Consider the following 27146-nt stretch of genomic DNA (forward strand, 5'->3'; position numbering starts at 1 on the left):
AAAAATAAATAAAGAAAAAATAAAAAGCTGAATGTTTCCACAGTACACTAGGGCAAGGTATATGTGTGTTCCTGCTCAGCACATGAGTGCACAAGGTAATTCACGTTTCCGTTTATTTAGGAAACATAACACAATCCCAGTTTACTTATTTAATTACAGACATCCTGTTTTCTGTCAGACTATCACTTAAGTCCAATAACATTTAATGTATGAGATTTATACTTGCTTTAAAACGTTAATGAAATTAAATAATAAAATAAAACCACTTTCATTAATTCATCAATTCCTCTGTACCACTGGAATTATTAGAATGCATAGTGTTCAGTGTCTATGAACAGCAACATTATTAAAAGTAGAAATATAACATTTGGGACAAATCCATTTTTTAGCCAGTAATAAAAAATGTTGTCTTCTTCAATGTCATCCCAATCCCTTACTTTCACAGTTTAGGTTCTTTCCCTGTGTGCAACTCTAACAGTGTTTGGCTCAACCATTCTATTAAACAAATATGGTTATCAAAAGACAATTAGTAAGATGTATGAACTTTACAGAGGACTGTGCAATTTGGCTATTACAGTTCTAAATGTATTTATAAAAAACGAAAACAGGATAAATACAACAGACCCAGGAGACGAATTTGTCGTTATAATTGGTGCTGGAGCTCTCCATGGTGCTGAACGGGAATATGGATTGTTTTGCGACTCATCAGTTTATGACCAAAGTGCATTAATTATAGAAACTTATCTGCATATTCACCAAATGCATTAACTTATGTAGGAGAACTAAAGGTTATTGCAGTAGGACACTCCTCTAAAGCTGCTGTCTCATGGGGGAAAAAATCCAATTGCAATGTTAGACCATGCAGGTTCTTGTCAGGGCTAACTAAAGTTTAGCAGAGACTGAAGTTGGACACTTGGTCTAAAAGCATCAAGTGGCAGGTGATCGACTGAGTTAGAAAACATTATTGTAAAAAAAAAAAAAAAACAGAAAAAGCTGTAAACTTGTGTTTTGTGAAGGAGAGCTCAGAGACACGCCTCCTCGCACCAGCACGCGGATCCGTGCTCTTGTGCTCATTCCGCTCTGGTCTCCAAGCGGATCTTCACACTGTCTTCATCGTCCTGTGGAAAAAAACAGGACTATGTAGGATTTCGGAACGGATCATTATAAGGACGGAGATTGAGTCTTGATTGGACTGGACTGCTCTGATCTCCACGTCCTCTCTGCTGTACGATGCTTTACTTTCAGCTGGTCATCATGGCAGGGACGGTCATGCTGGCGTATTACTTTGAGTACACAGACACGTTCAACGTGCACGTTCAAGGCTTTTTCTGCCACGACAGCGCGTACACGAAGCCGTACCTCGGACCGGAGGAGGCGAGCGCGGTCCCGCCGGTGCTCCTGTACGCGGTGGTGTCCGGTGTGCCCGCGCTGGTGGTGAGTGACGTGTGCGCGCTTCTTCAACACTTAACCAAAGAGGCAAACTGTTTCACATTATTCAACACACTGTCCAGATTATAGAATGATTATTGTAGCAGTGGCTAACCAGAGGATGAGGTATGTGCTGATACTTTTTAATTTAATTGAATTTTATTCTATTTTATTCTTTCCGAACGTCAGGTTTATGTCTTGAATTGTCAGGTTAATTCAATACACATGCCCATGAGTACAGAATCCAATCATAAATAAACACGTATTTAACTTTTCAAGAATATTGCAATATTTTGTCTTCAATATGCGCTCTCAAAGCGCTTAAAAACATTTTTTAATGTTATATTGTTCTGTGTTACATATAGTAGATGCCACCTTATACAGTACGTGATTCTTTTGCATGCGAACTACAACCCATAAAGCCTGAAAAAAAAAAAAAAAAAAAATTATTATATTATTTTATATATATATATATATATATATATATATATATATATATATATATATATATATATATATTTTTTTTTTTTTTAATAAAAATCCAAAGACCTGAAATCATAATATGCAAAGATTTACATATGTGGTTCTTAAATGACACATTTTAAAACACTTTTATAGCACTTATCATTCATTTACTCATTTTATTTGAGTTTACCATACACACATCATCCACATGCATACCCAAGTCACATAACAGCATGCCAGCAGATACTGAAGAACCTAAAGACAGCCATGTGGACATGTTTAGAAGTCAATGAATGGGATTGAGATCAGGGTACTGTGAGCATCACTTGGGTTCTTCCACTCCAACCTTGGCAAACCTCACATTGCCATGATAGATCAGGTTTGAGTCCCTTAGTTCTGGTAAAATGGGAATTTTAATTCTATAGCATTTAAAAGCATCCTGTACTGCTCTGTGCTTCCAGGTTTGTGACAATACATTAGGGGAATGCTCAAAGCAGACACATTGTTTTTGTACAGTCATTGCTTATTACACTGTGCATATAAAAATATATTTTACATATTTCAATAGCAGTAGCAGTACATTTATTATTTTGTATTATATATATATATACATATATATATACAAAAACATGTTTATATAAAAAGGCTATAGAGGACACTCAGGAGAAGCAGTGATCACAGCAGCATGACCATTTGTAAGGTCATTCAACCACAAACTAATGAAATAGAATAAAGACTGAATAAAAAAGTGACCTTTTCAGCCCACTGATAAAAGTCTGTATTAATGCATGTCAAACTAAAATACTATTATATTTCTAAACTAAATTTGTGCTTCTGCATAAGCAGAACTTCATGTAGCATCCTGTAGTTTGTGCATTAGCATTTGTTTGCATTCATGGTTGCCAATTTTACAAAATGAACAATATTAATTAAATGCATGTACTTTTTAGTGGCAAAATGGTTCAGTATTTCGAGCTTTGTTAACTAGCACTATGTCTGTTCTGTGACGCTGATATTTCTGAGCCCCATAGAGGAAGATTCTCACAATGAAGTGTTAAGCCCTGGAAGGTAGTAGAGCTTAGTCATGAACTCATCTGTCCAGACTACAGGACTGAGATGAACTGATTCTCCCTAAAAGTCACATGCAACATATGCAAACTGTCTAATTGATTCTAAGGATATGGATGCAATGAGTCAATATCAAGTTAATAATATCAAGAGGTCAAGTTAATATACAGTAAGTTCAAAATTCACATTCATAATGCTAGAGCTTTTTATGACCTGTTACAGAAACTTAACCTTTTAACTATAGCATATCAGAGGTTGCTGCTCTTTTTTAATTGGATGACCATGACTGTGTTTATATTTAGTTTCCCAGTGAACAGTATGAAACATCTCCCTGGCTTGGACACACTCTTCTAATCACTCAATTGCTTAACACACACTCACTCAATGCTCCTTTAACCAGCTGTTTTTTTTTCTTGTTAAAGACCATTATAATCCTCTTTTGTAAGGATTTATTGCTCAGTCTATATTATATAACTGAAAATTATGCAGAGTTCTTTGTAGAGTAAATGTCCAAGGGCCATGTTATACAATCAATTGGTGGATATTTTTTTTTATATATAAATAGAATAATAACAATCAAGAAGTCAAAAGATAATAGATCATAGGATTCTAAGCACTAGTCATATTACTGCATGGGAAATAATTAAACGTATGTCATATTGATAAGATCAAGTAGCTTGATATAAAAAGAAACAAATACATTTTTTAAATGAATTAAATCTACACCTGGATTTTTTTTTTTTAAATCAGCATTGTGATATACATTTTCATTTACAGCATTTAGCAGATGCCCTTCTCCAGAATAATGCACAAAAGTGCTTTGAAGACTTAATCAATAAATAAATCAACACTGGTTTACTAGGTTGCAAACTTAGGATACCATCAGCCTAAACTCTGTTGGTGTCACGCTTTGATTAAGAGTTGTAAACCAGAATACAACTAGGACGGTTATTAGCCTTGGGAAACAGACAGAAGCTAGCAAGCAGCATGTACCGGAAAACAGGTATATTGCGAAACACAGGTAGTCCAGAGATAATCACCAGAATGAACCGTAGATCGGATGGTGAGTGAGGGCGAACAGGGGCCTTATAAGGGGAGGGTGTAGATTGGAGTTACAGGTGAATGTAATAAGTATGAAGGCAAGGCACTGCGAGTGTGCTGAGTGCCGAGGAGGGGCATGGCCGGTGCTTCCCTGACATTACCCCCTGCTCCATATGGGAGCTCTCAACACGCTAACTCGGCGCCTGGGAAAGCCCACGGCCCATGTTCTCCCGGTTCATATCCCCTCCCATATCCCTCCCTGTCTTTGAGATAGCACACATGGGGCAGCCTTGGACGAATCGGGAGACCTCCCCGCTTATTCTGAGCCACCAGTAGTGTGCTTGGGCTAGGAGGAGGGTTTGTCTTCTCCCTGGGTGGCCAGAACCTCTGGCTTCATGAATCAACTTCAGCAGGGACTGATGGCATGGCCCAGGGATAAATGTCCTTCTTTTTGGGCCCCCCCCGGGGGTGGACTCTCCTTGTGCTGCTGCTTGAATCTCCTCATCCAACTCCCAGACGATGGGGCAGAGAATCAGCTTGGGAGGGATGATGGGTTTGGGATCCGTGGGTTCATCTGGGCAATAAATCGGGGACAGGGCATCCGCCTTGCTGTTCTTGAAACCCGGATGGTACGTGATGGTGTAGCGGAAGCGAGTGAAAAACAGCGCCCATCTGCCGGGGGTTTAACCGTTTGGCTTCTTGCAAATTGGTGTACTGCCACCACCAGTCAATGACACCACTCCTCTAGCGCCAGTTTAATGGCTAAGAGTTCCCGGTTCCCAATGTTGTCATTCTGTTCCATGGGAGAGAGCTTCCTCGATAAGAAGGCGCAGTGCCAGAGCCGTGGTGGGGTCCCCGACAGGTGCCGGTGGAGAAGGCATCTACCTCCACGATGAATGGGAGCCAGGGATCCGGGTGTCGTAGGAGGTGGGGTGACACTAAATCTCCTCTTTAGCTTCTGGAAGGCCTCCTCGGCCTCTGAGGTCCACCTAATGGTAGTTGGCCTTCCCCTTCAGCAGAGAGGTGAGAGGGGCGGTGACCAGACTGAAGCCCTGGAACTGCACCTCCGACTAGTGGAACTCACACTTCTTGTGATTGAGGTAGAGGTGATGGTCCCTTAGTTGCTCCAGGACTTGGGTGACGTGGCTGTGAAGATGAGGATATCATCTATGTAGATGATCATGAATTGAATCTAGGGAGATCGGGTTGGGGTGTGGACGGGGTAGGTGATGCACACACTGCTCTCTGCACCGGTGGGTCCACTTGAGGATGTCACAGGGGTTCCATGAGCACTTGGGGGAGTGTTTTGCCAGCCAGGGTCGATGCTTGCTGTAGAGTTCTCCACAATGAGAAACCGGATCTCTTCACGATGGAACAGGCCGACCTAGAGGAAGACCAATGGGGCACAGTACTTCACCCAGCAACGAGCTTTATTGCACCTAGGATTTAGAATAGAACATGGTCAAGGTACTTCAATTTTTAAAAAAGTCCACAATGAGGTGGTGATACAGCCAGGTGTGAAGCACAATTTTTTTTCCTAAAATAGCACATCCTCAAGTGTTTTATTCCAATTATGCCACAGGAAATTTTACAGTTATTAAACTGTTTCTTTTATTGTTCCTAATTACATTTTCACTGATCATAACATTGAAATTATCAGCCTAATACTGTATAGACTAAACTTGTACCACCATAACTGTTCTGAACCACTGAGGCATGACTCCACAAGCCCACTGAAGGTGTGCTGTGGTATCTGCCAACAACATGTTAGAAGCAGATGCATGTCTGCATGTTAAGAGGTGCCTTCATGGATCAAGCTTCTTTGTTCAGTACATCCTACAGATGATTGATCTGATTGGGAATTTGGAGGGGCAAAACCTTGAACTCTTGTTCTTCAAACCACTCATGAACTATTTGCAGTATGTCAGAGTGCATTATTTAAGCTAAAAGAGCCCACTGCTATTATACTATACTGTTACCATGAAGGCTGGTTCTTTTTTGCAACAATTTTTAGGTGGATGGTACAGTACATGTTGAAGTATCTCCTTTGTATTAAATACTTTGAACATTGCAGAAGATTTTTTTATTAACGAAGTTGTAATTATAGAAACAACCAAATATAATTAAAAAAAAGTAAATTAACATCAATCTTGAGTCCTTTAAATTACATGTGAATTTACTGTCTGAACTACTAAAACAAATCTTTGAGATTTTTACAGTACTGTGGTAAAAACGTAAAAACGGTTATATTTTCAAGTCTATATTTATGTCTTTAGTTCATAATTCGGTTTATGTCCTCCACACTAAAATGGTAGCAATCTGGGAGATGTAGTTGGTAGAAGATGCAAAGACAGAATTGGAGTTTAACATCTATCATGCATGTGTGTCCTTATTATGAAGACAGCTCCACTTTTTTTCTACTACTACTGCCAGTCATCAAAGTTGTATTTGTTATAAAGGAGAATCAAACAAATGTAGACTAAAAATGAACTTGCATTAAGCCTGGCATATTTACTCCTTGCTGAAAATTTTTATTTAGCCTTGCTGAAAATGACTCTTCGCTAATGCAAAGGCCATAAAAGGGAATGCTTCAGTGATCGTCACTGTCAGCCATTTGTCAGGTTTTTCCCTATAGACTCAAGTGTGAAAAGCAAAGAGAAGAGAAGAGTTTGACGTGCTGTTTTTGCGTGTGCTCTGGTAGACAGTAAAGGTCAGCTATCATAGCTGTCTCCCATCTTATTTATACTGCTTGATGGATACAGCATTAATCCTCTGGTGTTGACTCGGAGATGGACCAGCTATGAAGCAAGATTGATGCCCTCTTGGGAATTTGCAATGGCATCCAAATCAATGTCTTAGAGTTTCCAGTAACAATGGACGAATTGGAAAATTTACACAATGTTTTTACTCAAATAATTTTTTAATGAACAAGATTTGTTTTTACTTATTTGGCCCCCAACCACAGTCAATTCCACATTAACCACACATCAAGTCAGAATGTTAATCACAGAAGCATTTAGTAGACCTAATAAATAAAATGTAATTTAAGCATCTTCCCATTCATATTTTCTTTGAAGTTCACTTAAATGTGTAGAAACTTTTTAAGTTTTATGCATGATTACCTGCTTTAAATGTAAACCAAATTCCATTAGTCATTCAAGTTCAACAAGATTAGCATTTAGCAAGATAAACAACAGATTATATTTGACAAAACGTGTGGTGACCTTCAATAATACCTTTTCTCTTTGCACATTGCTGTCTAATTACTAAATGATCTCCGTGAAGTCATCAAATGTTCCCTGGACTTTTTAACCTCATTTCACTGCACAATGCACTTCTATATTTGTACACCACATAATTTACACTAAGCTGATCTCTATTCAATATTTAATACCTGCAACTGTTTTTTATGTTTATATGCATGTGTTTGCATCTAAAAATTTAATCTATGTATGTATGCATCTAATGATTAATTCTAATCTAATCTAATAATTAAGGCACAATTTAGAAGTTTTACATTTTGAAAAATTTAATGCCATTTAATGCCCATATTCAAGGTTAGGGCAATGTCTGTGTGAAACACCAGAATAAATAAAACTGTACAATGACCAGGCATAATATAATGACATTATAACATTATGACCGGTGAGTGAATAATCTCTTCATCATGGGATCTGTTAGTGGGTGGAATATATTGGCAGTAAGTAAGCATTTTGTCCTTAAAGTTGTGTTAGAAGCAGGAAAAATGGGCAAGCATAAGGTTTTTTGCAGTTTGTCAAGGGCCAAATTGTGATGGCGAGACAACTGTGTCAGAGCATCTCCAGCTCTGCAGCTATTGTGGGGTGTTTCCCAGTCTGCAGTGGTCAGTATCTGTCAAAAGTCGTCCAAGAAAGGAACAGTGGTGAACCGGTGACAGGGTCATAGGTGGCCAAGGCTCACTGAATCAACAGATGAGCTACTGTAGCTCAAATTGCTGAAGAAGTTAATGCTGTTAATGCTCAACGGGGCAAGACTGTTTTGGCAGCAAAAGAGGTGGTCATAATGTTATGCCTGATCGGTGTAAATCTATTTACTTTTCTAGTCAGTTCATTACTAGTGCAATTCATTGGCTCTCTAATTATACTCTGCACAATTTTCTGAACATGTTACCTAAATCAAAATGCCCATATTCAATGTAGGGACAAAGTATGTGGAACACAAGAATAAATTAAAACTTAACTTAAAGCTAAATTTATGTTGGAGAAAAGGACTAGCCTATTTTTTAAGTATTATTACTTTGTATTCAAGACTTTATTAATAACTTCATTCTTTATATATAAACATTTTCATTTTCATGTTTATAAATAGCAGTGGCGGCCGTGCATTTGGTACCTGCTCCTTCAGTGGGGACTTACTCGACTTAATCCACCTTTTAATACCACCACTATCACATCACAATTATAGAAACCATCAATACAATAAAAAAAATAAATATAACAACGCGTGACATTACAGAGAGAGAGGCATTTCACATATGGAGAAAGAATACCATTTTACTAAAGCAAGAAACCCAGTTAAGACAACTTCAAACCTCTACACTACAACTGCAACTGTGCCACCTACATCATCTGGAGCAGTTCGGAATCAATATTTGTCTAATAACATGACAAAAACATTAAAATGTAAATAAAATACAACCTACTCACCAGAGATGCATACTTATAATTTGCACCGCTCCTCAGAGGCTGTAATCCAGTGTTACCGCTCGTATTCACTGGTCTGGAAGTGGAGAACAAACACTTTCCTGGGCTGAGACAAGCTAGCTAGCTTCAGGGTTGGCCGACCTCTCCTCACAATGTCTAGCTTTTTTGGAAAATTTATTTTTAAGTATGTCTGAGACCAAATCAATTTCTCCTCCTCCGTAGGCATATAAAGTCTAACTCAGATGTATTAACCCACTACACGTTTTTTGCCAGTCGAACTTGGCTAAAACAGTTTCCCTCTGACCAACCAATCAGAGGACGGAAAAATGCTGATGCTATTCAGGCCAGCTACCTGACCCTGTGAGGTGAATTTGAAATCTGATTGGCTAAAGAAACAGACCTGTTGCCAATAGAGACTAAGATAAAATGGCCAGCAGAACTGACATTGAAGGCCCTGGGCAGAATAAATTGACATGGCAGCACATACAGGCTGAAATCTGATTGGACAAAAAATCTAACATCCACATACACGTACTGGAAGCAGTGCAGCCAAGAGAAACGCTACGAAATAAAGAGAATAAACTGTTGGAAATAAATTAATACAATATCATGGAATTAGAATTTAGGTTGTAAATGTAGGTCAGTGCTTCTGATAGTATTTAGCCCAACAGAGAAGGCATTGCTGGCCCTGACCGGCCGCTATTGATAAAATAAGAATAAAATCATCTCTCAGAAACTCACAGCATGAAAGATTTCAGAACTGGAAAACCATGTGCAAAAGGAAGTAAACAAGAAGTGAATAAACTCTGGAGAGTGGCCTCTACTGGATGGAAGTGGTACTATCGTCTTGGCTGTTGTGAGAAATTAAATATCTAAACAACTTGCATCTTAACTTTTCTCTTTTGTGAGTGCATGAGGCTAGATTTTATTTATGTCTGTTGAGCAAAGTTCTCACTATCAACTAGCAGCCCAGCATTGAAATGTCACTGTGTAATTATATCAACAAAACCTACTGATTCTTCACTAAATGTATTTCCTTTGTTACAAATCATACTTACATTATTTGATTTTATCTTTTTTTTTAATGTTTTTAATCTGTATAGATAGACAGCAACTATAATAAAGCACATTTTATTAAATAAAAAAATAATGTAAAATAACATTTTATATTTTTTATATTATAATATTTCTATTTCTATATTTAACATAATATGCAGTCCACACGTCACAATTTATTTTCCTGTATTTTTATAAGTGATTAATCACATCTAAACCTAATCACAATGTGCTTACATCACTAAGTCTCCATCTTTGTAGCAGTAGCCATATGCAATACATGTATAACTATCTCTCCTTTAAGATTATTTTAGAATGAGCATATTTTGTTTTAGAGATGCTTTCCTAAGCTCAAACCCATTCAGAACAAAACACCACCACCACCACCACTGACAACAACAACAAAATATCTTGTTTACTTCATGCTACCTTTGAAAGAGGATCTAGCATAAGTGGACCTGACGCTGTGGTGTAGATGGATTTGTCCTTTGACTCATACAGGCTGACCTTTTACTACACTGCAGAACTGCTGGCAGCTTATCCTGAACATATCTCCCACAGATTTTTATATTAGTCACTTTTGAAAGTACATTTCTGACCCTTTGTACCTAATTATTATCTGTGAAGTAACAACATTGTGATGATTAAAGCACAATAGCATCATTTCGGACCCCTTGCAAATTATACACCTGCACTGTATCCGCCTAGGCAGACTTTTTTTAACTTAATGTTAAAAATCTGTTCAGTTCAGTTTAAGTAACACTTTTAATAATATGTTTAATGACTGTGTTACAATCTGAAATTTGTTCAGTAATTCGGTCTAAAATAGGTACATTTCATGGTATTAATAGCCCATATTCATACCGTTCATAATGGTGGTAAATTAAAAAAGACTAATATACTGTAAAGGTATAATATATAGTATATAATATTTTTGGCTAAAAGTATCGCTTTTATCTCTATTCCATGGCCATTGATAATGAGCTGTTTGCATTTCACTGCTAGAATGTAGCTGTGATGATTTCTGTCCATGTAGACACAAAATCAGAAGAGTTTGTCCACTGATCCTGGAAAAGAAAGCTTTGCAGACAGGCTTTCAAAAGGTGGAATAAAGTACAGTGCTGCTTAGTTAAAATAGGTGTGGGTATGTTCTGGTCTGCAGTGCCATGTGTGGTTAATAGTTATAGTATGTGACAAAAATTAAACAGTAGAGCATTACACAGGCAGTACTTAAGGAAATCCAATGTATGAGTCCAATGAAACTGAGGTTGTTCTAGCATTATTTAGGGGTGACAAAACCAAACATAAGAAAAAATGACCACTAGAAGACCAGAAGCCAGACTCAGGGGCCCTGTCCTCTTCTGAACGACACTAAAGAGTGCATGTGTAAATTATTACAATAGTAGTCAAGTCAAGTCAAGACGTTTTTTTTGTCATTCCAACTATATGCAATACACCATGAAATAAAACAACATTTCTACAGAACCCTGGTGCTACATAAAACAGCATAAAATTACATCACAACATAGAACTACAGAGCTAAGGACTAAAGTAAGTTGTCTTAGCCACATAAAGTACAACGTGTGCAACCTAGTGCAAACAGCGCAAAACAAAAGACAGTGCAAACAGACAATACAAGACAGAGTAGGACAGATACATAAAATACACAAAATAGCACCACCCAGTATACCTGATGTATAATACGTTCTAGTACAATGTGCAAAAAAGAGAACTGTAAACAAGAGTAAACATACACAAAATGTTGTGCAAAACAGCAACAGCAGAGTATGTGTTGTTGAAGAGTAAACACAGACAGCACTAAGTTTGTTGGGAAAATGTGCAGCACAAGTTAATTTTGAATAAATATCTGGAAAGCTACAGTATTCAGGAAAGGTTACATAATAAAGCAAAATTAAAACTTGGACACAATCAGCTTTTTAAAAAGCACCAGTGTCCAGAGAGAGTTTTTGAAAAAAATTTGTAAACTAACAAATGGGAGCCTTTACTAACCGTTTTGTTCAGATTTAATGCAGCAATAGTTTGAAACCTGTTCCAAAGTGGCATTGTATCCCATACAATAGTCAAAGACATGTCAGACAAGTGTCACTTTCTGTAATGTATTTCTATTTTGCACATTAGCCACAGTTTTTAATTCAGAATATTTAGCTGTGTGGATACCCCTGCATGTACCCTAGTGATGAGGTGGTAGCTTTATAGTCATTGCAATTTGGAAAGGTTGAGAGTTCAAATCCCATATATATATATATATATATATATATATATATATATATATATATATATATATATATATATATTAGGGGTGTAACGGTACACGAAATCCATGGTTCAGTACACACATCAAAAAACATGAATCACTCTGTTCTGACAATAACATTTGTTTTGTGCAAGCATGATGAATCAGCCAATGCTAATGAATCAGTAGCGCTAATGCTGGCCGCTATGCTAATGCTGGCTATTGATTCTATAAGGTTTTTATGCATGCGTGAAACAAACACACACACACACATATGTAAGAAAAAAAAGACTTTGCAAGTTGTTGCTGCTTTAACAGTAAAAACAGAAGTTGATTTTTATTCTCTTATTCTCTTATTGGAGGGCAGATTTAGCATTAGCGAGAGCATGTAAAACGTCTCTAGGTTACGAATGTAACCCTAGTTCCCTGAGGGAACGAGAGCTGCATGAAAAACACTTTTGAAATGCCTCGCATTGTTCATGCTCTGAATCATGTGTAAAATCTGGCCAATAGGCAGTCGTGACATCATTGGCGGGCGATGTTGTGCAAACCAGAAAGCTACAAAATGGGAACGTGATGGGAGCAACATAAGCTTCTGAAAAAGGAGAAGGTAAGCGCTGCAGGGATGCAGGGAGTCAAGTCAAGTCAAGTCAAGTTTATTTATATAGCGCTTTTCACAACAGACATTGTCTCAAAGCAGCTTTACAGAAATCAACAGTGTAAGGTGAATGGTGTGTGTTTATCCCTGATGAGCAAGCCATGGCGACTGTGGTAAGGAAAAACTCCCTTAGATGTTATGAGGAAGAAACCTTGAGAGGAACCAAACTCAAAAGGGGAAACCCATCCTCATTTGGGTGGCACGTTGACGCAGCTCTCGTTCCCTCAGGGAACTATTGTTACATATGTAACCTAGTGACGTTCCTGAAAGGCCACTCCCGGCTCTGATGTCAAGGTCATAAAACCTGACAAAGGTCAGCGGGGTGGACCAGCCCGCAACGTTACAAATGTCCTGGAGCGACACTTCAGCAGACCAGGCCGTAGAGGTGGAATGAGCCTTAACTCCAAAAGAAGTGGGAAGACCAGAGAACTCATAACACAGACAAATGGCATCCACAATCCATCTATTGAGCGCCTGCTTATTAGCCAGGAAACCTTTCCTGTAAGATCCATAGCAGACGAGTAAGGTGAACAGTAAGGTGAACTCATAAGGGAGGAAAGTGGCGGTCTTAACCGACAAATACCCAAGGGCCACTTCGGCCAATGGCTTGAAGAGGGGCTCAAATAGAGCACAATGGCCAAGTCCCACACAGACACTCTAGGTCGTATCCAGGGCTTCAGCCTCAGGGTGCAGCATAGGATTCGTGTCACGGGGGTGGTGGGCACAAACACCTTTAAGGGTTGCGGAGCCAACCCTGCGGCAAACTGTTCTTGCAGGATCTCCAGAACTAAACCAACCAGGCAGATACCTGCCTGTGAGAGGAGATCCCTCCTGGGAGGAATTTCCCCAGCAAGTCCCTCGAGGAGAGACAGCTGGTCCGTAAACCACGTAAACCAATGAGGTGCCACCAGGAGGAGACGAGCTTCTCCCTGGAGGATTCTTTCCATAACTCCCAAGAGCAGCGCGATAGGGGAAAAGGCGTACCTCGGCCACGTCTGCACCATGCCGTCCAGCCCCAATTGAGCTGGGTGAGAGAGAGGGAGAACCAAAGGGGACAGTGTGAAGTCTCCCGAGTCGCAAACAGATCCACCTGGGCTCTGTAATATCTCTGCCATATCTGCTCCACCACTTCCGGGTGGAGCCTCCATTCCACTGGCCTCGGCTCTCCAGTTTAACCGGCCCGGGATGTAAAAACTGCTCTTAAAGAGAGGAGTTTTCCCTGGGACCATGGAAGGATCTGCCGCACCAGCCTATACAGGGAGCGAGACCGGAGTCCCCCCTGGTTGTTGACGTATGTTCTTTCCATAGATCTAAGTTTTGAAGAGCTTGTCCCGAGACCTTGATAGTACAGAGTGGGTAACTCCCTTTGGAGAACCCTCTGTTTTTGAGCCACCACCCGAGGGGTCTCAAATGGAGGAGGCCAAGTGGGATCACATTGGACACTGCCGCCATGAGACCGAGCAGCCTCTGAAAGTGACCGGCCTGCTTTAACTCTCTTGACTACAGTGAGAATCCTTTATATCCAAGTGAGAATCCTTTATATCCAAGATGGCGGCGCGGCAGTAGCTCGCAGCGGTCGCTCGGACCCAAAATGGTGCTAACGTTATTCTGTAGCCCGCCCTACACAACACATGGACATCGGAGCAACCGGTGTCCCTGTGTACAACCGAAAAACATTGAAAGAACTCAGAAACAACCCAAACAACACCATAAATGACGTCCTGCGGCAGAAGCTACGCGACCTCGGCGTGCTCCGAGAACCAGGCCTCCAGACCTCGGCATCGCCTGCGGAAGACGGACGGAGAAGGGGGAATCGGAAGCGTTGCGCAAGGAAGCAGAAATGCGGAAAGCGAGCGGGTGCTAATGCTAGGCTAAAAGCAAACCCTAGCCGGCCCGCTCTACCATCACTACTGCTGGCAAATGTCTGCTCCTGGACAATAAATTAGACTACATCAGACTCCAACAAGCTACTCGGCGTGAGTACAGACACTGCTGCGTTTTTGTGTTTACTGAGACGTGGCTGAGCGACAGAGTTCCGGACGCCGCCATACAGCTGGACGGGCTAGCCGCGTTTCGTGCCGACAGAAATGCAGCTCTGTGCGGTAAGACTCGCGGCGGCGGTCTGTGTGTTTACATCAACATGGAATGGTGTAAGAACTCTGTGCTTGTTTCTACCTACTGCTCATCGCTGCTGGAGTTTATTGTTGTGAGATGTAGACCTTTTATTTACCCCGAATTCACCACCGCTATTGTGCTCGGAGTGTACATACCACCTAGCGCTAATGCTAAGGAAGCGCTCAGTGTGCTTTACGGGACCATTAGCGAACTTCAAAACACACACCCTGACGGACTGTTTATAGTCGCCGGAGATTTTAATCATGCAAATCTCAGGACTGTGCTTCCCAAATTCTATCAGAATGTGGACTTTGCAACCAGAGGAGAAAACACGCTGGATGTTGTTTACACAAACATCCGGGGCGCATACCGGGCGAAGCCCCGCCCCACCTCGGGTACTCAGACCACATCTCTGTTATGCTGATCCCAGCATACAGACCACTCAGCAGGCGTTCAAGACCAGCTCAAAAACAAGTGAGAACCTGGCCAGCAGGATCCATGTCTGCTCTCCAGGACTGTTTTGAATGCACTGACTGGGACATGTTCAGGGAAGCTGCAACCAATGGCGATTTCATCAACTTGGAGGAGTACACGTCAACAGTGACCAGTTACATCGGCAAGTGCATTGACGACGTGACTACCTCCAGGACCATCACTATACGTTCCAACCAGAAGCCATGGATGACCGCCAAGGTTCGTGCGCTGCTAAAAACAAGAGACTCTGCCTTCAGAGCAGGGGACAAGACGGCCTTAAAAACAGCAAGGGCCAAACTGTCCCGTGCTATCAGAGAGGCGAAGCGCGCGCACGCCAAGAGAATCCATGGCCACTTCCAGGACAGCGGAGACACCCGGCGCATGTGGCAGGGCATCCAGGCGATCACGAATTACAAGACCACATCACCTGCTTGTGACCGTGACGCCTCCCTTCCAGATGCGCTGAACGACTTCTACGCCCGGTTCGAGGGGCAGAACAACGTGGTGGCGAGGAAGACAATCCCTCCTCCCAGTGACCAGGTGCTCTGTCTAACCACAGCTGAAGTGAGGAAAACTCTATGCAGAGTTAACCCACGGAAGTCTGCTGGACCAGACAACATTCCTGGCAGAGTGCTCAGGGAATGTGCAGAACAACTAGCAGATGTCTTCACTGACATCTTCAACATCTCCCTGAGCAGCGCCACTGTTCCTTCGTGCCTCAAGATGACGACCATCATTCCTGTGCCGAAGAAGTCTTCTGTGTCCTGCCTCAATGACTATCGTCCCGTTGCACTCACACCCATCATGATGAAGTGCTTCGAGAGGCTTGTCATGAGGCACATAAAGACCCAGCTCCCACCCGCACTGGACCCCATGCAGTTTGCGTATCGTCCAAACCGCTCCACGGACGATGCCATCTCCACAACCCTCCATCTGGCCCTCACCCATCTGGATAACAAGGACTCTTATGTAAGGATGCTGTTCATAGACTTCAGTTCAGCATTCAACACAATCATTCCCCAGCACCTGATCGAGAAGCTGAGCCTACTGGGCCTGAACACCTCTCTGCAACTGGATCCTGGACTTCCTGACCGAGAGACCTCAGTCAGTCCGGATCGGGAACAGCATCTCCAGCACCACCACACTGAGCACTGGGGCCCCTCAGGGCTGTGTGCTCAGTCCACTGCTGTTCACTCTGCTGACTCACGACTGTGCTCCAATGCACAGCTCGAATCATATCATCAAGTTTGCTGATGACACGACCGTGGTGGGTCTAATCAGCAAGAACGACAAGTCAGCATACAGAGAGGAGGTGCAACGGCTAACAGCCTGGTGTGGAGCCAACAACCTGTCTCTGAACGTGGACAAAACCAAAGAGATGGTTGTTGACTTCAGAAGAGCACAGAGTGACCATTCTCCACTGATCATCGATGGATCTTCAGTGGAGATCGTCAAGAGCACCAAATTCCTTGGTGTTCATCTGGCGGATAACCTCACCTGGTCACTTAACACCAGCTCCATCACCAAGAAAGCCCAGCAGCGTCTCTACTTCCTGAGAAGGCTGAGGAAAGCCCATCTCCCTTCCCCCATCCTGACCATGTTCTATAGAGGGACCATCGAGAGCATCGTGAGCAGCTGCATCACTGCCTGGTTTGGGAATTGCACCGTCTCGGATCGCAAGACCCTACAGAGGATAGTGAGGACAGCTGAGAAGATCATCGGAGTCTCTCTCCCCTCTATCATGGACATTTACACCACACACTGCATCCAAAGCAAACAGCATTGTGGACGACCACACACACCCATCACACACATACTTCACCCTCCTACCATCAGGAAAACGGTTCCGAAGCATTCGGGCCGCCACAACAAGACTGTGTAACAGTTTTTTCCCGCAAGCCGTCAGGCTCCTGAACAAACATCTGGACTGAACTCTCTCTCACACACACACACACACACACACACACACACACACACACACACACACTTACACACAACTGAGTGACTGATCTGCACAACCGGACTCAACACACATACACTTCACACACCCAGGTCTCAGCACCATTCACACCTCTCATTATAGCATAATGTTTACCACACAAAGCGCTTACCTGAACAGAAAGAAGCTGATGTGGCTCACGTCATGACTGCTTATTGGGCAGATTTTACGTGTGATTCAGAGAGGCGTTTCCAAAGCGTTTTTGACGCAGCTCGAGTTCCTGAAAGTGAACAGAGAGCAAGATAGAGATATCTCATACAGAAATAAAATGTTACAGCTTCAGATTGATCACTTAAGAATGCCTATGCTATGTTCTGTAGAATTTCTAGATTATATTGTACATAAAAAATTCTGAAATATCTGTCACAGCAACCATGCAACAGTCAAAGTGATATTGACTGGATCATATTTTTCCCCAATTCTAATGACATCATATTCATAATGAGTGTCATATTCGAATGACGCTCTTGACCTGTAACTGCATGATTTCATGCATTGTGTTGCTGTTATATGATTGTCTGTTTGTATAATTGCATAAATGAGCATGTGAACAAATTTTCCTCTTAAAGAATATGGTGAGTGTACACATTCAGATACACATATTGTATAAATAAAATATACATACAATAAACTGTAGCTTTCTGCTACAAGAGCAAGATGAAACAAAGCCCTGGTAAAGAATAATAGTTTTAAAACTATGCTCTGCATGGTGATAAAATGAAACAGTCTCTCTCATGAGCGTTATGCAGTCTGACATTTATGGGGCAGGATGGCACAACAGTTATTATTAGTGAGCAATGACTAATAAGTGTGTGCTCACAGCTCGGGCTCTGCTCATACTGTACATGCATCGGGGTACAAAATCTTTCCTTTTTTTTATCCATCTGCTTAACTCGTTGAATTTTAACAGATGAAAGCAAAAAAATAAATCAATAATCAAAGATAAAAAATAAATCTAATTGATTGTAATTGTTTGGATTTAAATGTACTTTATTTACACCACAGTTTTATACTAATAAGCACTTCTGTCTTCTGTCTAGGCTTAGATATGCAGAAAGAAGTGAAACTGGATCCAGAAAGAGTTTCAGAAATGCATTTGTAAACTAACAAATTACAGCCTAAACTAAAACTTTTGTTTAAATTTAAGGCAGCAATAAATCACAGTGTCTCTGAATCCCATGCAATGTCAAAGACATCAGAAAAGTGACTCATTTATGTAAAGTGTAACAAGTAACTATAACTTCTATTTAGAAACATGTATTTACTGTTTTGCATATTAGCCACAATTTTCCAGTCAGATTCTATTACTTGCTGTCTAGTTAACTCTGGATGTACAGGTGTATTTAAACAAAAAGAATCACTGCTTAACTCTCCAAGTTCTTGCTGCTTGTAACAGTAAAACAGAAGCTAATATTTCTTGTCTATTCAAAGTGATGTTTACTGGAAAACAATCAGTTTTATACTATTTTTCCATGCAGTAATATACATAAACAGCATAGAAGAATGTCTTTGGAGGGCAGATTTAGCCTTAAGAGTTTAGTGAGCAAGAGAGAGAGAAAATACGTTAGTTACAAAAAAAATAAAATAAATACTTTTTTTGGCGAAAGAACAGATGCATATATTTGGAAATATAATATATTATATAACTATAAAAATAGTGAGTCATCTAAGGCATGCTTTTTATTATGTGCAAATGTAGCTACTAATTGGGTAAAACTTATAGCAGTTGAGTATAAAACCCATTTAAATGAAATGTAAAGTACACATTAGCTGAGTTAGCTTTTTCATATGTAACCTTTACCATTCTACCCCATTTAACACAATATTTTTTTTGCATTAAATAAAAAAAAAAAACAACAAAAACAATTATATTCAGAATCGTGTTTAAAGTCTTAGACACACAAGCAGCCTTAGCTTCATTATGAAGCTCAACCTGTGAAAGCCACATTAGCCTTTCAGAATTAGGAAACCTAAGGCTAAGACCTGAATGGAAGCTGGCTTCATCAGTGCCCTAATCATCCCCATTGTGCCTATTGAATGCTTGTTCCCATGTTCCCACGCTCAGAATGAGAATTTCTCAAATATTCTCACATATACTCAATACATCTCCTCATACCTTGTACTGAAGAAAGAGCAAATACAGATTAAAAGTGAATGACTCAACCAGTATTGCATGTTAAAATGCTCTGGCTCAAGTTGTCTCTTGTTCTTTGTTGATGTTCTCAGATCACAGGCACCGAGTCTGTGCTCTTCCTGCTGCAGTATATCTCTGAAGATCTGGATAACAGGGAGAAGATTATAGTGATGGGCGACTGCTGTTACCTTAACCCCCTTGTACGCAGGACATTTCGCTTTCTTGGTACGTCTCCTTGTTACTGACAGTGCCCTTGATCTCTCAGGAATGAAATGCGGGTGGTAGATGAATAGCAAAGCTTTATTTATTTATTTTTTGTCACATGCCAGCTGTGGTAGACCTGTAAGCATGTGTCTTTAAGCCATGTTAATGGTCATTTTTATTAGGGTATTATTTATGAGAGTATACTGCACAGTGTCCTGCTTGAACATTGAGGTGTTGGACTCATATCAGCTCCAGCACAAGAACCCTTCTGGTAATAAAATTTGACATTTATTATGTTTTTGGTGCAAACAGTTCCAAAACATCATGATTACAGAGACAGCATGATTGTAATTTGAAAGAAGCTTGTAGAGTGCACTAAATGCACACTCTTAGAAAATGTAGTACCATTAAGGGTCCTTCATATGCCCTTCTGTGGGAAATATGAGGGTACAACAAACAAGACTCAGTAGGCTGTTCAAGATCAATTTGCAAAGCCAGAAAAGAAATATGAAAAACAAATTCAGAAAAACAGAAAGATTTGATATATCTAAGGAAATCAAGTCAACTGTTATGGCAATCACAGTATACACTGTTCAGAACTTACACAAATAATAAGGATGGCAAGGCTTCACCATAGTGTGTAATCCTTATTTACTTGATAGGTAAAAAGTAACCTGAAGTAGTATATCAGAAAAGAATGAGTGGTGTGATGTCCTAGGCTGAACAATCTAGTTCTGTGTAATCAAGTTATGTCAAGGAAATATTTATAGTCATCACAGCCTTATATAGTGTCCAGCACTATAAGATTTCTCCTTGACCCAATGTACAAGTCACATGTATGACACACAGAGTACTGACAGCACATAAATAAGGTTCAACGGGAATAGGAAGCATGCATGGAAAAGGTATGGGAAACAATCCAATGTTCACTCACAAAAAAACAGGCATTTATGATGACAATAAAGCATGAGAAAAAAGTGCTTGTAAATGCTTGTAAAAGGAAACAGGGATGAATGAGGGTAAAAATTCATAGTAGTGTGTAATGAATCAGTACAATCAAAGTGTTGGTGTCCCGTAAACAGTACATCGGTGTAGCAATGAACAAAATAACGTTCATCATTATTGATTTAATGTGTCTGTGCAGTAGGGGGGAGGGAGTTACTCAGCTCATTAGAACATTATCATAGAGAGTTTCTCTTATAGAAAGGGATTTCTGTGGAGCTCCTTCACAAATCTATGAACTATTGATTAACCCTTGTTTAACCTAAGGTGTGTTGATACACATTAGTCCACCTTTGTTTAATCAGGGTTAATCAAGAGTTCTTAGGCAGAGGTTCTCAGTACCTCTGTCAGGTCTGGACATTTCTTTTCATAGAAGAAATGATAATGTTAATTCGGAAAAGTAACATTTAAGTTTTAATAGATCTGTTTCAGTGGGTCTTCTATTCTTACTGAAAAACATTAAAGATAGGGACATTAGTGAGAATTTTTTTTTATAATACCACACTGGTTAAAATGGATTCCTTCAGAGTAGGATGAATGAATACAGACTAGAGTTGCCCCAGGAGAGCAGCGTTAGATCTATTGCTTTCTAATGCTCAATTTAATCCTACAATCGACCCTCCAGCTCTGAGATTCAGTGTGACAAACCCTGGAATTACTCCCCTTTTTGCTGTATTACAAACCCTGCAATATTGAGACAGATGCACCACATTCTGTGCAAAATTGGACTAAACTGTGTGTTGTGTGTATCATAAGTTTTAAAGGATATGGATTACTTAATGTTTCTGCATTTGAAAAAAGATCTGCTCTGACCAACTTTTATTTATACATATAGTTATGAGTGTTGTGGCAAGTTTGTCAGGAGTTTTTTCATTATTTATTCCTCTCTGTTCTGTTTGCTGTTACTTATTTCTGAATGTTCTGTTTGCTGTTAAACTGATGGTGAACTGTATGTTCGTGATAAGTAGATACCACCAACCGGTAATAGAGATTCTAACTTGAATGCCCCCTGCGTGAACCACACCATGACCCAAAGTCTCCCCCATTGATTAGTTCCAGTTTTAAAAAGCTCCTCTCTGCTTTAGCTACTGTCACTGGATGAGTAAAACATATTCTCAGAACAGTCCACAAATTTGGAAACATTTCTAAAAGCTTCCTTTCATGTAGAAATATGACCCAAAATGCATTTATTGCCCAATTAAATACATTGTGCACAATTGATCAAACTCTCAGAACCAAGAATGTCTCTAGGTTACGTATGTAACCCTAGTTCCCTGAGGGACCGAGCTCGAGTTCCTAAAAGAGAACCTTTATGACATCAACTCAATTAAAGTAACCAAATCAATAAGGGCTAGATTAACTACAATCCAACTACTTGTAATTGTTTTGTTGCTACACACATTATGATAAACTACATACTATAAAATTGGATGTTTTGCAAACTAAAATAAATATTGTTGCTCTATGCGTAAAAGCATAGTAGGCAACATAGCATAACTTAAATTATGCATTAGATTATGCTATCCTAATAATGGGATGAGTAAAAGAGCTGCATACACACCTTTATCTTTTGCAAGTTTCCACCATACTTCTTTCCTTTTTTTCTAAATTTGGCTCCTGAGCGTTTAGGCCTTTTGTTATTATCCATAATTTTAATTGGAACTAACCCTAACCCTCCAGGTCTTGTCAGTTCTCCCACTTGAAACCCTAAAGGCTGACATGACATCACCCAACCCCCTGCCTCTCCTTTCTGAGTGTATGAGTGGAGGGCCCAAACCAGGTTTATTGACCGTGACATGATATAATAATTGACGCGACCGTGCAAATGAGCGGTAAAAAAAACTATCGACTGTCCCCTGGCAAGATGCCCAAGATGTCAAAATGACTAAACCCTGATTAATGGATTGCTGCGTACTTGACCAGTTAATTTTTTATCCACTTAAAGATAAAAAGGAACAACTGATTTCTTGCAATTGAAGTTGAGTAAAAAGTTAGATATTTGACTTTGAAATGTATTGAAGTTACAGATATGCCAAAAAAAATTCTTAAGTACAGTAATGAATTACATTTACTTCATTAATGTCCACCACTGTGGACAACTGCTTACTAAGTGTCTCCAGACAGATAATTTTTTTACCTACAGCATCATGTGTTTGTAAGGACAAATGAATTCTTACATGTTATAATTAAGTAATATTTTACTCATTTTAACTTTGTCATTTTTTTCTTTTCCTGTCAACAGGTGTGTATGCATTTGGCCTCTTCGCCACAGATATCTTTGTGAATGCGGGTCAGGTGGTAACTGGAAATCTGTCCCCTTACTTCCTGACTGTGTGTAAACCCAACTACACGGCTCTGGGATGCCAGCAGGTCGTCCGCTTCATCAGCCAACAGGAAGCATGCACGGGGAACAGTGACGACATCCTCCGTGCTCGCAAATCTTTTCCTTCTAAAGAGGCTGCTCTCAGTGTCTACGCTGCACTTTACATCGCTGTGAGTACATATTAATATAGGGCTAGTACAATAAATATGTGATACACATACAATTTTATTAATTAAATATAGTTTTACACAGACGTGACAGAAAGTGTAATATACTTTTACAATAAAACTCTAAATAGAAACCTATAGATTAGCAATATTCCTGATCAAATGGAATATTTTCTTCACCCAAAAAAGACAACTGTATTTTCCATTTCATTCGATTTGCAGTGTATATCTCCATCAGCAACAAAGGAATCTTCTTGTCACTTAAGTTCAAATTCAGCTAAGATCATACATTCATTCCTTTTGAATATTTTGAATATCCGCTTCATTCTGGGAAAGACACTGGGCATGATGCAAGAATACACCATGGGTTGGTCATCAGGCCGTTGCAAAGTACCATACACATACATGTGACCTGCTTTTAAGAGTTAGAAGAAACACAGAAACCCTAAAAGAAACTCAAACAGACACAGGGTGAACATGCACATGAACTCTGAAGAAATCTGAGCTTAGGATAGAACAGAGAAAATTTAAAAATCCAGTAAAAAAATGTAAATGGTTGAACCACAAATCATAGATTAAATGTGGTTTTAAAATCTAAATAAATACCCCTTATCTACTGTACCTATATACCTATGTGCACTATAGGCAAATTACGTTCACTGAATATTTCTTACTGTAGTCTTTAGTACCCCAGTTGTCTGTTAATCCCCTGTGCATAACAGAGCAAGGACATAATAACCAGAAAATGTTTTATGTAAATTATATCTTCATAGGAAAGGCATAAAATCTTTCAAACTACAAACAAAGAAGTTGTGGGAAAGTGGAGCAGGTTGAAGTTAGTAATAAAAAGCTTTACTGAATGCATTGGGAGCTCAGGACTTTTCCTCATGGCATATTATACCTGTGTGCACAAGGGACTTGTGTGAGTTGAATTGCATTTGCACTTACTTTCTACAAACCGATCCCAATGTTGAATGCTGGTCTTGTAGCAGGATGGGGTTCATTGGTTTGCAGCACATCATCACATTACAGCAGTTGAAGTAGAAAGGCAATGAATGAGATCTATTGAAGTCTATTTATTTTGATCTAAGTATTATACACTAAGGATTCAAGAAACAGGGACACTACATTTGGGCTATTTGACCTAAAATACAACTCAGGTGGAATTTCAGCCCTTAGTGGTATATACCCAAGACATTGTACATGTTGCACAGGTATCTGAAGAGAATCAATGCCTTTGTTCTTTTGTGTCTGACTGATAATAAGGGACACTTATTGGAAACATATATGCTGTCCTATCTGAAAATGGATAATATCCCAAAAAAAGACAGAAAAAATCATCTTTTTCCATTTTTTCCTTCTACCTCTGTAGCCTGTAACATCATGAAAACTGACTCAGTATTGCACTAGTTTTAAAAATCAATTTTTCTTTTCCATCAGCACACACTGAAGCCTGAAACTTTCAAAAGTTACCCACAACACGTAGCTGTTTCAAGTCAGAGTATATTATGCAAACATTGGTTTTACCAACTGTTCCCCAGTGCCCTGGTGATGTGCAGTATCTGAGGAAATAAGAAATGCGGCTATGGTAAAACACATCTGAAGAGCAGATACAAATTTTTTTTTGCTTGTTTTAAAGAATAAAGCAGATGAATTTCTTTTTTTTATACTAGCTTTGTGGTGTAGCTACAGGATGATTAGAAGATTTTACTGCAGTAAATACAAATATAGGCTGAAAAAGTTCTTGCATGGCGTTTTGTTCTTACAAGACATATTGTCTTGAAGGCAACGTTTTTATTTTATCCATTGGTTTATATTGTTTTACAGCTGTTCACCAATTTCACAAAACTTTATTTTATTTGGTAACATGCAAGACACAAGTATTTACAGCAGAGGTGGCAAAAGTACACATCCTTTACTTGATTAGAAGTACAGATACTCATGTTTTAAAATACTCTGGTAAAAGTTGAAGAACTGGCTATACTTTTTTACTCAAGTTAAAGTAAAGAAGTTTGGGCTCTGACATGTACTTAAGTAGCCATTACTACTTCCTGTTTTAGTGTCAAGCTGGTAACTGGACATCACATCTTATCCATGTTAGGGCTTTCAATCGATTCAAATATTTAATCGCAACTTAATCGCAAATTTTTATCTGTTCTAAATGTACCATATATTAATACTTACTTATAAATACAACATGGAGAAATATGGATGCTTTATGCAAATGTATTTTTATTACTCAACATAGAGCATGAAGGCAAAACATTCTTGTAAATGTAAAAAGTAAATTATGGTAAAAATATAAAAAGTAATTATGGTGGTTAAAATTACTGAAATTATCAGGACAAATGGAGCTTTTGCTATTTCCACACAAACAGTTAATGTGGTGATACAGGAGAAACTGTACCTCTTCTAACTTTCACACCGATTACTTAATTAGAGCATATTTGTATTCATATGAACTGGTTTATTTAAAAGACATTTTGAAGATTTTATACATATATTTATTATGTCTCTGAGGAAAGTACTCACTAAGATTCGGGTTGTTTTATGTATGTGTTTGTAAAGGAGATGACAGAGATGGCAGAGCCCCACTGTCTTTTTACTTTATTTTACAAAAGCACAGTGTTTTTTTGCTAATATTATTGTATACAAATAAAAGTAGATCCTTTACAGATTTGAACGATATATTGCTTTTATGCTCAAAAAAGTTATTTAAGTAATTTTAAGTCATTTTTAAACACTACTTTATTTAAGTCAGACCAGCACAAACTGAATATATTACAAGGATTTCTGAAATAAATAAACAAACAAGCTGAATAATATATTCACAATCAAAAACTAAAGTGGCTTCTGCTGTTGTGTTGAGCTCTTAAAAATGTTCCTTTCACAGCTGAAGTATGAAAACTATCAACAATGTAGAACAGAAAGCCGGGTTAGCTTCCAGCTTCTAGCTTCTAGGATGAGTTTCTGGAGGTGTTTAACAGATTGGAGTTGCTGTTTATCACAGTAGATAAGACCTTCGAACCAGAAAGACACAGTTTACATTTGATTTAAAAGTTTTTGTCTTTATACTCAGACAAATAATGAGCATATTTCCACTTTGAGAAACTCGTCTTGCTCTCGCCTCGATTTGCCATTTATCCTCCAATCCTACAATGCGTCGCTGCTGTAAACAGGTTAGGCTGTAGGCTACACTTCAGCCAAAATTAATTAATTTTAAAAAGTAACAGGTAACGCACCATATGGTAACGGTAACGAATTTACTTTACTTTTAAAACTAACGCGTTACAGTATTAGTTACTGTCAAAAATACCGGTAACCCGTTACTGCCCAACACTGGTCATAAGTCACTGCTTGAGTGTACAGTATGCAGTCAAACTATTTCAAGAAAAACTAAGCACCCATAGTGCTTGGAAAAAGCAACCAAACCCAGCTCGGAAAAGTGGGGTCAGGACCAGAAAGACATACCAGGAGGTCATTAAATCAAAGCCTCAGAATTCATGTTGTTTCTTTTACTCTCTAAGAGTTACATTGCATCATTTAGTCAAAAACAATCATAAAACGACAATAAAACTTGTTCTGTCAAATTTTCTTATGATAATTTTCATATTATAATTTAATTTTGTATATTAAATAACATTAAAAATGAGCAAAAAAGTGTACAAGAAAACTTGTATTTCAGATTAAGCACATTATAAGAACATACATACTGCAGTATCTCACAGCCTTGTGTAAAACTCAAATATTTTACTGATCATGCTTGAAATGAACCAAAATGTAACATCAAATGGATCCAGTAGAGAATGATTTTGACAAAAACACCCATAGAGAAGGACGTCAAAACAGACAGAATATGTTAAGCTTTTTAGAGATTAAATCAATTGCTCCTATGACAGTAATTGTCTTAATAATGTTAATGATACCAAACTACAGAGTGCTGTTGGGTTTAAGTACAGAAATGACAGCAGGCTGAAAATATCAATAGAATTACTGTGCTTTAAAGCCTCTCATCTTTACCGAATTACCTGCTCTTTGCTGTTAAAGAGATAAAGTGAGGAAAAGAGCTTACATAA

General features: G+C 39.2%; 1 protein-coding gene across 3 annotated transcripts in view; it reads left to right on the plus strand.

Moving 5' to 3' along the window:
• The first annotated feature begins 965 nt into the window (after nt 1-965).
• Nucleotides 966-27146, plus strand: part of plppr5a (phospholipid phosphatase related 5a) — a 43625-nt gene continuing 17444 nt past the window's right edge. The window contains exons 1-3 of one of the 3 annotated variants that reach the window (XR_006927593.1): nt 966-1434; nt 19467-19599; nt 22823-23073. Coding sequence is in view for 1 of the 3 variants with exons in the window: in XM_046863589.1 (XP_046719545.1) it covers nt 1231-1434; nt 19467-19599; nt 22823-23073 (588 nt within the window). In the remaining 2 variants the exon portion in view is untranslated. The remainder of the gene's footprint in view (nt 1435-19466; nt 19600-22822; nt 23074-27146) is intronic. The other 2 variants (XR_006927594.1, XM_046863589.1) reach the window with 2 other exon arrangements.

This window comes from Silurus meridionalis, chromosome 12, assembly GCF_014805685.1.
Source record: "Silurus meridionalis isolate SWU-2019-XX chromosome 12, ASM1480568v1, whole genome shotgun sequence".
NCBI classification, from domain to species: domain Eukaryota; kingdom Metazoa; phylum Chordata; class Actinopteri; order Siluriformes; family Siluridae; genus Silurus; species Silurus meridionalis.